An 11741-nucleotide genomic window follows, 5' to 3' on the forward strand; every position below is an offset into this window, starting at 1 on the left:
AGATTGTGTGTCTTATGTCTTTCCTGTCAAAGGCCAGTTCCGACCTGCTTGTCAGGGCAGATGGGCACATGGCTGGGTGGGGCCAGTGTGGTAGAAGTCTTAGGCATGGAGCCCTACAGTGCCCACTTCCTGGGTGCTAAGTCACCTCATTCAACACCTCCTCTGTAAGGCCATCATGATGGAAGAGGCCATTACAGAGTCGGGTCCCAATAAATCGTGACAGCTATTAATCCGTGATTTATTTTTGGCATGTCTTTGAATAATTCACATTAGTAGAATGTCACACAGCAAGAGTAACAATAGTAACAATGGTTGGCCAAACATACACCTATTAAACCAAAAAGTGACCACAAATTGAGGCACTTAAGCCTAGCCATTCTGAGCCACACTAATCCACAAGACGGAAATATATCCATGGTAACAAACTCCAGGCCAGATGTCTTTTGTCCTAATATCCAGGTTACCTCCTCTTTTACAAAGCCATGTCCAGAGACAGTACCTCTTACCACAAAGAAAGGAGTTGTTTCTATTATCACAGCTACATGAAAAAGCATTGTAGAGGCTTTCAAAGAAGATCAATTATATCTAGATATCTATTAAGAGAGGGTAATTGAATTAAAATCAAAGTGTGGCTTATAATCCACTGGTGCACCAAAATTCAGCACCCTAGATTCCTACTAAAATAATAACCAGATGAGTGGATAGGTAGGTAGGGAGGGAGGTAGATTACAATGAGTAGATGGTAGATAGATAAACCGATGGATGAATGCATAGATACATAGACAGACAGACAGACAAGAGATGGACTGTCAAAGGAACCCTTGGAAAAAGTGCCCTCAGAGTCCCCCGTGGAGGCAAGGATAATGAAACTTTCTCTCTCGTACACTGGCCATGCTGCTAGAAGCTATTCCTCAGAGAGGGATATCATACTTGGAAAGTTGGAGGGTCAGTGAGAGACAGGAAGACCCCCGACAAACCAGATCGACACGGTGACTGCAGCAATGAGCTCACGTGTGTCAGAGTTGGTAAGGATGACACAAGACAAAACAAGATTCAAGTCCGTTGGGTATATGGTCACATTCTGAGTCTTACTTGACTTGAGGGCACATAACAGCAGCAGGGTGTGACTTGATACTGCCCTTTCCTGCTTGATGAACATTGTTACATTACTGAATGTCACAAGCGCCCCGTGTCCTCGGTTCAGAACAGCAGGTAACACGTGGCATGGGGAACTACTGAGACTGGGAGTCTGAACAGGGCCAGCACCTGGCCGGTGGGCACCACATCAAGTCACTGTGTGAAGCTGCTGTTTGTCTACCTAGAGTGAAAAAGTGCATGGCAAGCAGACGGCCAGGACTTAATTCACACTCAGTCCACTGCTGCTCCTTTTACGTTCTGCCCGTCGGTGTCGGGACTATGTTCTTGCCAGGAGCTCTGGGACCTGCACGGTGGAGGAGCGTGTTTTCAGCTGGGTGTGAGACGGTGGTCAAGGGACCCTTCACCCTCAGACATCTCTTCCACCCCACAACGTGTGGACACACGTTTGCCCTGGACATTGTGCTCACGGCCAAAAACAACATGCCAAGACCTACCCAGAAGAGCAAGGCGGTCACTGATAGGATACTATGCACAAACCAACCTCTAAAGCCAAATGACGAACTTGAGCAGATTCAACTTTAGCAGTCGAAATTGATCAGATAGGCAATCAATTGATAAGTATTGTTAACTGGGTATGAAAACAGGAACATTAAAGGACTGAAGGAACCGAGGCATTGTCCAGTTATAGGAATGATACTGGTGACACCTTCCGGCATCGTGGCAACATGCAAGCTGGCACAGTACCACACGCCGACAGGCGACTGATGTCTCTGAACTGTGTTTACAAAGCGTGTGGAGTATCGCTGGACTCCAGGAGGACAAAGAACCTGTTCTGAGGTCAGATGCAGTCACAGCGCTCCTTGGAGGCCGTGGTGTTGAACGTCATTTCACTGACATTGAGCGTATTCTCAGGAAGAGCCAATACCTGGAGAAAGACATCATGTTGGGAAAGGTGGAGGGTCAGAGAAGGAGAGGAGAACCCTCAGTGCGACGGACTGAGAGGGACAGCCAAAACGGGCTGGCGTGTGACACCGGAGAACTGCCCTGGGCTGACTGGACGGAAGCTCTCCGATAGGAGTTCCGGGTTTCTCTGCATGCATCCGCTTCCACTTACACCGTAAAATAAGCAAGCAAATAAAAACAGCTCCACACCTACCAATCAGAGGCAGGGTAGTTACAGTCTTCCAAAGGCAAAGTAAGAGAATTGGTGTTGTGTTCTGAGTAGGAGCTGACCACAGCTGACCATCCAGCGGGTTGTCAGAGGCAGCTCAGCGCATGAGAGGAGACTGCCCTGCCTTTGTGACAGAGCAGCTGCAGGCTCTGTGTCTTTCGGGTCACAGCACAGCATCTGACCACAAGACCACCAGCGCACCCTAAAAATGAGTTGTTAATCATTGTTTTCTCAAGTGAGACCTTTCAGAGTCTCCAGGTAGACTTGCTGTTTCTCCTGGCGGTGTATGGTTTGTTTTCTTTGTGTAAATGTATAATCCGCTCTGAATTCGTGGTTTTCCTTGGCATTGACAAGCGAGCCTTCAGACTTAACATCTGCTTATTGTTGAAGTATCTAACTGGCATTCCATCAATTCCTGACTGGAATTCAGGAATTGGAATCCCGTCAATTCTGGGAGCCTTGGTTTTGGGTTTTCTCAGTGATTTGTTTTTGCCAAAGCCGTCCGTGCAACTTGGACTTCTTCCCTCAGTACCACTGACACTTGATCGTATACCAACCCTGGGAATGGTTACAGCTGTAGAATTCTTTGACTTTCAGTGACACTGTGTGCTCCTTCCGTCTTCGTTGACCCTCCCTGTGATGCAAAGCCGCTCATCCACTCCTGGGTAGCAGAGCAAAGGAAATAAACCTGAGTACGGACTTGATAAGGTGCAGTCACTTTTGGATGCATCCTTCATGACCGTGATGGCCAGTGTGACTACAGCGTTTGGGACACACGGGTGGTGTGTGGGCCCCAGGCCTCTGCCAGCCATCTGCCCAGGGCACCGTCCGCCCAGGGCACCGTACTTCTGAGCGCTCTGGTCATGTGTGGAGAAGGCTGGCTGGCACACTGAGTCTGCTGCGGTCACCTCGTCAGGTGTCACAGGGAGGGGCCGTCTCGCTGGTTCACACGCCGCAGCCCACGCACACATCATGCCACGCTGCCCCGTACTGCTCCATCCTCACTATCGCCGCTGTCCTTGAGTCCACTTCTGCAGCCACCAGGCCACATCGACTGAGTGGACGCGGCTCAACACCCCACAGGCACACAACCGCACGCGTTCCTTTCCGGTACTAAGAACTGGCTCAAGGTGTTCTGCGTGGGGCTCTGTGTGCACCTCCTGGTCGGCTCTGCCCCCGGTGGGGTGCAAGGCCTGTCCACAGTCAGCCTGTTCCCGGCAAAAAGCCGCTAGAGCTTGTGGAACTTGAACGCTCTTCATAGTCAGGTTCACGACAAGCCAACGCGAGATGTGAAACAGAAAGGCTTGGAGGAACGGCTGTGCGTGTGTGTACGTGTGCACGTCTGTCCTCACACACGCTTCCATCGTCCAGGTCACACAGGTACAGTGTCACGGACGGGCGTGTTCCCCTGAAATCTGCATTAGCGTCCTAACTCCTACTCCTGCAGATGGGATCTGCTGGGAAGTAGGATCACACCTGAGGAAGAGTGTGAGTTCAAATCTCACCCACCTCAGCTATAAACAGTGCACGGGGCGCCTTGGAGGACTGTCACCATCGCACGGGCCGTCTAGCTCCTGATGAGGGAGGAGTCGACGTGGCCAAGACCGGACTGGGACGCGCCTCCAAAACTGAGACACAACATAGGGAAACACCAGGGAGGGAAGACAGGTGTGCCCACCCGGGGGCCGAGACGGCACCTACCGGGATGACCCCTCTGGTCACATGGTCAATGCCCAAGGTGGAGGTTAGGACCACTGTCTGAGGGGCTAGTGAGCAGGTGACCCAAGATGAAAGGGACAGCTGGGGAAAGGATGTTTCCGGAGAAGGGATACCTAGAATGCGGCTTTCTGCCAATGTGTATTGTGACATGTGGGCGCAACGGCTGGAGCTGCAGCAACCATTTTGCAGCCAGGAGATGGTGGGGACCAGAGCCAGGACAGTTGCTGATGAGTGGGTTCTGGTGACCTCATGTGCAGAGCAGAACTGCCCCAAAGGATTTTCAAGGACGTGACCTTTCAGAAACAGGTCACTCCAGATATTTTTTCCAAGGCGTCCCTCAATGGGTTTGAGCTGCCTTTCAGTCATCAGCTGGTTGCTGACTCCTTGGGGGCTGATGGAGGGGACGAAGGACAAAAACTGCATCTCTGGCCACTCTCTTGAGCCACTGTAGACCAAGTCAAACTTCCCGTTCTACACAACAGCAGTTTCTCTTTATTGTCAAGCTGCCTGGAGTCACCTGAAGCCAAACACATGGAACTGCACAAGGTGGACATTTCATCTCCTTAAAGAGACAGACTGACACAGTGACTGCAGCAATGAGCTCAAGTGAGTTGGAGACGCGGAGGGTGGCACTGCACAGGGCAGGACTCAGAGCTGTTGTTCACAGGGTCACTGTGAGTCGTAAGCTCGACGGCACCTAACAACAACAGTAACAATCTAGACTCTAAGATGGGTACCAGCCTACAGACATCCTTGGCAGAACTTGAAATTATCGGTATTGCAAAGAAAGCTCAATGAAAAACAGTCACAACAAAGCTTAGCACTGACGATGTCACATATGAGTATTAACGCTGCTATCAGCCAGTCAGAAGAGTAAACCCATCCATCTGAGAAGAAAGATACCGCGAACACTCCCTAGTAGAGAGGGTGGTCTAAGACTAGGCCGGCTTACTCCAATCCTCACCAGGGTGGGGCAGCCACTGGGAAGGACTATGAGCCTGTTAAAGCAGAGGTCAGTGAGGAGGACAGGGAGGCGGCATGAAACACGATCACCCAGTGGTCAGACAGGGTGTCAAACAGGGCCAAGGTCACAGTCACGGAGACGCCTCAGGACTGGGGAATGTCTCCAGTCAACATTCACGGGGTCTCCGTGAAATGAGCCAACCCAAGAAAAAACCAAGACGGCACGTGTTCAGCCACTTCCTAGCTGGGGAACTGGGGCCAGCCCTTCTCTCCCCGGCACGCAGGATCCGGAAACGCCCTGCAACATGGCACGCTGGGCGCTTCGGGACCAGGGGCTCGTCCTGCCATGTGAAGGTGCGCGCCGGACTTACCGTTGAGCCACTTGGAGTTGTACTGCGCGGTGCGGAGCGGAGGCAGGACCCCCAGGCTGCGGTAGATGGCCGGGTCACGGCCGGGGAAGTCCATGGCCGTGGCGGCGTACAGCTCCCCGCCGGCCGTCAGCAGCGCCGTGGAGTTGTGCTGGGGGCTGTAGGGACAGCGGGCCATGCCGCTGATCTGGTCATGGATCTCCGTCAGGTTGCTCAGCTGTGGACAAGAACAGGAGGGTCTACTGTTTTCACCACCACTGAGGTGGTGCCATCACTGAGGCGGCACCATCAGTGGGGCAGTGCACTGCCCACCAGCAATGCAGGGCGCTCTGGGGATGCCCACTGCGATGCTGGCAGGGGAGAGGACCCAGCACCTGAGCCCTCTGCCTTCTGTGTGTGTGTGTGTGTGTCCACCTTTCTCTGACCACTTTTGTGTGTGTGTGCACGCACGCCTATCTCTGTGCACTTCTCTCTCACTGTGTGTGTGTGTGTCTATGTGCACTTCTCTCTGTGTCTTTCTCTGTGCACTTGTCTCTCTCGCTTTGTGAGTGTGTCTTTCTCTGTGCACTTCTTTTCTCTTTTTCTTTGTATATTTCTCTCTTCTCTGCGTATCCTTCGGGGTGTCTCTGTATTTCCTCTTTTGTACATGTAACCCTCCGCCAGGCACTCCCCCATCCCTTTCTCTTTCTGTGTACCCCTCTCTCTCAGCTTCTCTCTATGTGTCTGACTCCCTGTGTGTCCTCATCTCTCATTTATTAAAGGTTTTGAGCCACATGTTATCAGACACAGAACAGGCGTCAGGGTTATCACGCACAGCTTCAAGGTACGATGCATGGACACTGAGGACTGTACGAGTAAAGACGTCACCTCACTCCCCGCAGGAAGAGATGGAGAGTGGACGTTCCGAGTTCACAGCCCCACGGAGAAAACAAGGAGTGCCAGGCTCCACGTCTTGTTTCCAGCAAGGCCACTGGGCACTTGGCACCAGGCCCTTGACCTTCCAGACTTCACCTCAGATGTCAGAGAAGCCTCTGGGGCCGGGCACCCTGACATGAACCCTGCTTCCTGAGGCCTCCAGATGGTGCTGCTGCCAGCTCTTTGGAGGCGGGTTCCCCTCTTTCGGTTCCGTCCTGTTCACCCAGAGGAGAGGTGTGGGTGTCCACACTAGTGTGGAGCCCAGGGAAGCTGTGTGAGCTCTGGACGCCCCAGCACCCTCTAGAAAGTGGGGCTCAGATTATCACAGGCTTAAGGGCAGCTGTGAGGAGCGAGGGACTGGGCTGACAGGAGGCTACAGGCCAGGGACTGGAGGCAGGAGGTCCTGGGGGCATCACTCCATGGCCTCACCATTGTCCCCGCGCCCCTCATGCTCCTGTTGGAGGCCAGTTCCAGCTCACAGGGACTCACTGTACCACCATCACAAAGCACAATTGCCCGTGGGGTTTTATAGGCCACCTCGCCCATGGGAGAAGGTGCCAGTGGGGGGACTGGAACCAGCAGCCTTTCGGGGAGCCGCCACGTGCTCAAGCTCTGTACCAGCCGGGCTGAGTCGATGTTTAATGATTAACTGTTCACTAGGAAATAAGCAGCAGTGCAAACCGAGCAGACGTCAGGCCTCTGAGAGGAGTGGTGCGTCCAGAAATGAACACAACGATATGTCTTCTGTGTTTTTGCTGAGGAAAATTAAACGAACACGACAAATTGGGACTCAGGCATATGCTGCCGGCCTCATCCTGCGGATACCATATGTGTCCGCCCCGCATCGCGCCATCACGTGCCAGGAAGAGGAAGCGTCGCCTGGCACGGGGCTTCGATTCCGAGTCTGTTTGGGTGTGTTTTATGTTTTCTCAGCCACTTTGAAGGTGGCGGGTCATTCTCATACTTAACAGCATCCCTGGGATCAATTCACAGACGATACTCATGGTTCATTCTTAGGGTCAGTGCCGGGAGAGCAGCCAGTGGAGAGGAGGAGCCCCGAGCACGTGTGCCTGCCGTCACGGCCGCTCTTCACACGACGGGCGGCGCGACTAAAGAAATCAGTGCATCACACAAACGTCTGCCCAGTCCCAAGAACAGTGCTGGCATCAGAGCACCTCCTGGGCGTCAGGGTGCCCTGTGTGAAGCCGGGGTTCAGGAGGAAGGCTGGGTCCCCACTAACTGTCCTCTAAGGTTGGTACACAGTGTGTGTGTGTGTGTGTGTGTGTAGGGGGGTGGCGGGGGGGTGTGTGTCCAGGGTTGTCCCCTCACCCCACCTACCATGCAGTTGGTACGTGTGTGTGTGTGTGTGTGTGTGTGTGTGTGTTTACACATGCACACAGGGTTGTCCCCTCCCCACCTACCGTGCGGTTGGTGCACAGTGTGTGTGTGTGTGTGTTTGTGTCTGTGTGTCTGTGTACACACACACACAGGGCTGTCCCCCTCCCCACCTACCATGCGGTTGGTGCACGGTGTGTGTGTGTGTGTGTACTCGCATAGGGCTGGCCCTCTCCCCATCTACCATGCAGTTGGTGCACGTGTGTGCGTGCGTGTGTGTGTGTGTGTCTGCGTGTGTGTGTACACAGGCACACAGGGCTGTTCCCTCCCCACCTACCGTGCGGTTGGTGCACAGAGGCGTGAAGGCGTTGGTCCCGCACGTGAAGAGCCGGTCGCCGCCCACCAGCAGCACGCGGATGTAGTTCTGACATTCCTCCTGCAAGACCACAGGGACGTGTTAACAGGCTGTGAGCAGAGGGGACACGTCCAACGGTTGTCATAGGTTCTGAACATTAAGAACAGAGGCGTTCAGGACCTGACAAACAGAACAACAACAAAGCTGCTGAGTGGCCGACTGGCTCCGTCTGCAGCCTCGTCCCCGGGAACACGCAGGACGGCGGAGCACCCCCTCACTCCCTCGAGCATCTTCTGAGACGGCGAGTGATGACGCTGCAGCCTGGAAGGTGCCAACCTCGCCTGGACCACTGCCCCCAAGTGCTGCTGGGAATCCTGTCCCTGCCCGGGGTGTGGTCACCTCAGCTCAAAGTCACTGTCACAGGGTCGGACCAGCACAGAGAAGCCCCCCACAGGGCTTCCAAGGCTGGGGATCGAGCCGAGGAGATGGTCCATAGTGGCTAGTGGACGCTAAAACCATGAGACACCCAACCTGTGGGTGAGCAGTTCAGCTCCTCCGAACGACACTGCAGATAAAGTTAAAAGGGTTTGTCTTTATTTCAACATAATGTGTATCTCTGATCATATTTGTGTCCACAACGTCGGTTGAGCCTTAAGCCAAACACTTCACACAACTGTCATTTGTCATTTGCAGGAGAGCTTACAGGGGGGCTCTGGTGGCCTCATGGTAAGAAGCTGTGTTTCAATCCAAAGGCACGTGGCTCGAATCCACCAGCTGCTCAACAGGACACGGATGGCAACGTCCTTTCGTGTGACTTCCTGTCTCTACAAACATGCTGAAGGGTCAGCTCTGGGTCAGTTCCACCTCAACGGTACCCAACAAGACGAGAGAGTACAGATCCCGCTGGCTTTCCACGCAGCAGTCCACGCACATCTGCTTCGTGGTCGACCACAGTCCCCATGTGGAAATGACCCTCCCGTTTGCTCCGAGCTTTCTGGTGTCACGTGTCCTTCTTCTCGAGCCCTTCTCTTTTCTGGGAAAATGCTGCCCTTTCTGGTTAACAGTCAAGAAAATGTGCCTCCTGGTGTTACAGCTGCTGTTTGCAACGATCGAGTCTGAATGGACTCAAAGCTGCGCCCCCAGCACGTTTCCAGAGGTGGGAAGTCTCCCAGGAAGTGATGAGAGAGGACTTATCCTGCTGCTGAGGGGGTCAGTCAGAGAGACATGGGACCTTCCCCAGAGCTGGGAGAGCAGGGGCGGAGAAGAGGAGGGGGAGGAGGAGGGGGAGACAGAGAGAGGGAGAGGAAGAGAGGGATAGACAGACAGAGACAGAGTGAGTGGGCCATCCCCAAGAGCCACCCCAGAACCCAAGGTTCCAATAACTTCTGGAGAAAGTGACCACATGTGCTTCTGTGACAGCAGCCAGGGCTAACTAACTATGACACTGACCATCAGCAGCGACATTTCCATTACGTTGTTCAGTGCCATCCAGTCTCCTACAACCCACGGCGGCTGATGGCCAACCGTCTGCCCCTCGTCCTGCCCTGCGTTTTCCTCAGCATCTCTGCCCACTCAAGCCCACCAGAGCTGTGACTGTGTTGATCCATCAGACGAGGCCCGTCCTCTCTTCTCTTCATGTTCTGCCTTTCCTACCTTTTCCCAGGAAGCGGTCCCTCCGGACACCATGCCCAGAGACACGGAAAGAAAGGTGCACCCTCCCTGCTTCTAGCAGCGCTCTGGCTGCCCCTCTGCTGAGATGTTACCATCATTTGCTACAGCCCAGCTGTCAAATGCCTTCGCATAAAAATAATCGGGAACACCAGCAAACAGCTTTCTAGTATTCTCTGCTTCCGACAGCAGCCACCTGCATCCAGTTTGAATTTCTGGCAATTTTCTGTTGATACATTGTTCCAGCTTTTCCAATAATCTTCAGTAAGATGTTACTTGCATGTGATCTTAGTTGATAATGTCTGTACTCTGTTTCATTATCTTTTGGGGGAATGGTAACAAATGTGAATCTCTCCGGGATGGACTAGTTAGTGAGCAAGTCCAGCGCTGCATCCACTCTTTCAACAGGTTAACTGGTTGTTTATCAATTCCTGGGGCCTTATTTTCGCCAATGCCTTCAGTGCAGTTGGGACTTCCTTCGGTACCATTGATTCTTGATCACATGCTGCTTCCTGAAAGGGTTTCGTGTCAAACAAGTCTTTCAGTATCACTGGATTCCTGGACACACTCCCTCCGTGATGTGCTGCTCCTGTGACAGACAGCCGTGCTGAATTCCTGGGGACTTGGGACAACAGTGCCAGGGGCTCACAGAGACAGGGACATTGGGACCACAGAGCAGGGGCTCAGGACCATGGAGTCAGGAAAACACGTCCAGGTGGGCAGGCAGGAAGTCCCCTGACACAGGACCTGGGAGTGGGCAAACACAAGAGTGGGTCTCTCCTCACACAAGCACGGTCCTGGTTAAACCCAGCGTGACTGGGCAGCTTTCACTGTATGCCCCACACGGTGGAGGTAAAGGGCAGCCAGAACTGACGCACACTGTGACTGCAGACATTTCTGGAACGTCTGGGGTCGGCACAGGAGAAGACCTGGAGATGCTGCCCTGAGAGCCTGGGCCAAAGGTGAGGTCAGCAGATGGTCAACCAAGAAAACACAGACAGCAGCTTCAGATCCGAGACGGGATCCACCCCAGCAGGGCAGGCGGCGCCCTCCGGCCCAGGGCCCTTACAGACCTTTCTAAGACGCCGAGGTGGGAGGGCTCTCTAGGGGAGGATGGCCGGAGGACAGCAGGCCAGTGTGAGGAGGAGCGTGTCCCAGTGGACACAGGCCTGTGCAGGGTGGCCACATCGAGGCATGAGCACATCGTGCAGCCCTGTGGAGCGAAGGCAAGTGGACAGCATCACGTCCATTGATAATCCAGAGCTTCAAATCTAGGGGCGCTTGAGGGGGAAGCCCAGGACCAAGCCCCTCCTCACCTGGTCCCCCAACTGGGACGGAACCACACAGGCCTTCTCTGATCCTGAAACCACCCAACACTGCGGTTTTCTTGGGAAGAATGGCTGTCAAGGGGTGACCCTTCAGCTCAGGAATCCCCACGTGCGGACACAGCCATGCGGGCAGCAGAGCTGATGGGGGCACAGTCAGGCAAACCCCTTAATCACAGCTGAACCCGAGGGAGAGAGCTGCAGGCCAAGGGCTTCAGGGCCACAGAGCCAGGGACATCGGGACCACAGAGCCAGGGACGTCGGGACCACAGAGCCAGGGACGTCGGGACCACAGAGCCAGGGACATCGGGACCACACAGCCAGGGACATCGGGACCACAGAGCCAGGGACATCAGGACCACAGAGCCAGGGACATCGGGACCACAGAGCCAGGGACATAAGGACCACAGAGCCAGAGACATCAGGACCACAGAGCCAGGGACGTTGGGACCACACAGCCAGGGATATCGGGACCACAGAGCCAGGGACATCAGGACCACACAGCCAGGTGCTCAGGGCAGCTGGCACAGCTGAGCCCACAAGGATCATCTTACAATCCCCTTGGTGTGGAGTCATGGGGTCTTGGTGTGGAGTCATGGGGTCTTGGTGTGGAGTCACGGGGTCTTGGTGTGGAGTCACGGGGTCTTGGTGTGGAGTCACGGGGTCTTGGTGTGGAGTCACGGGGTCTTGGTGTGAGTCACGGGGTCTTGGTGTGGAGTCACGGGGTCTTGGTGTGAGTCACGGGGTCTTGGTGTGGAGTCACGGGGTCTTGGTGTGGAGTCATGGGGTCTTGGTGTGAGTCACGGGGTCTTGGTGTGGAGTCA

The 11741-nt window shown here is 54.3% G+C and overlaps 1 protein-coding gene across 1 annotated transcript in view; it reads right to left on the reverse strand.

Moving 5' to 3' along the window:
- SEMA5A (sema domain, seven thrombospondin repeats (type 1 and type 1-like), transmembrane domain (TM) and short cytoplasmic domain, (semaphorin) 5A) overlaps positions 1-11741 on the reverse strand; it is a 299478-nt gene that overhangs the window by 173188 nt on the left and 114549 nt on the right. The window contains exons 5-6 of the mRNA XM_006900152.1: positions 7907-8005; positions 5323-5536 (exon numbers count right to left, since the gene is read on the reverse strand). Of these exons, the coding sequence (XP_006900214.1) occupies positions 5323-5536; positions 7907-8005 (313 nt within the window). The remainder of the gene's footprint in view (positions 1-5322; positions 5537-7906; positions 8006-11741) is intronic.

This window comes from Elephantulus edwardii, unplaced genomic scaffold (genome assembly GCF_000299155.1).
Source record: "Elephantulus edwardii isolate Elephantulus edwardi_28Jun2011 unplaced genomic scaffold, EleEdw1.0 scaffold00274, whole genome shotgun sequence".
Classification (NCBI taxonomy): domain Eukaryota; kingdom Metazoa; phylum Chordata; class Mammalia; order Macroscelidea; family Macroscelididae; genus Elephantulus; species Elephantulus edwardii.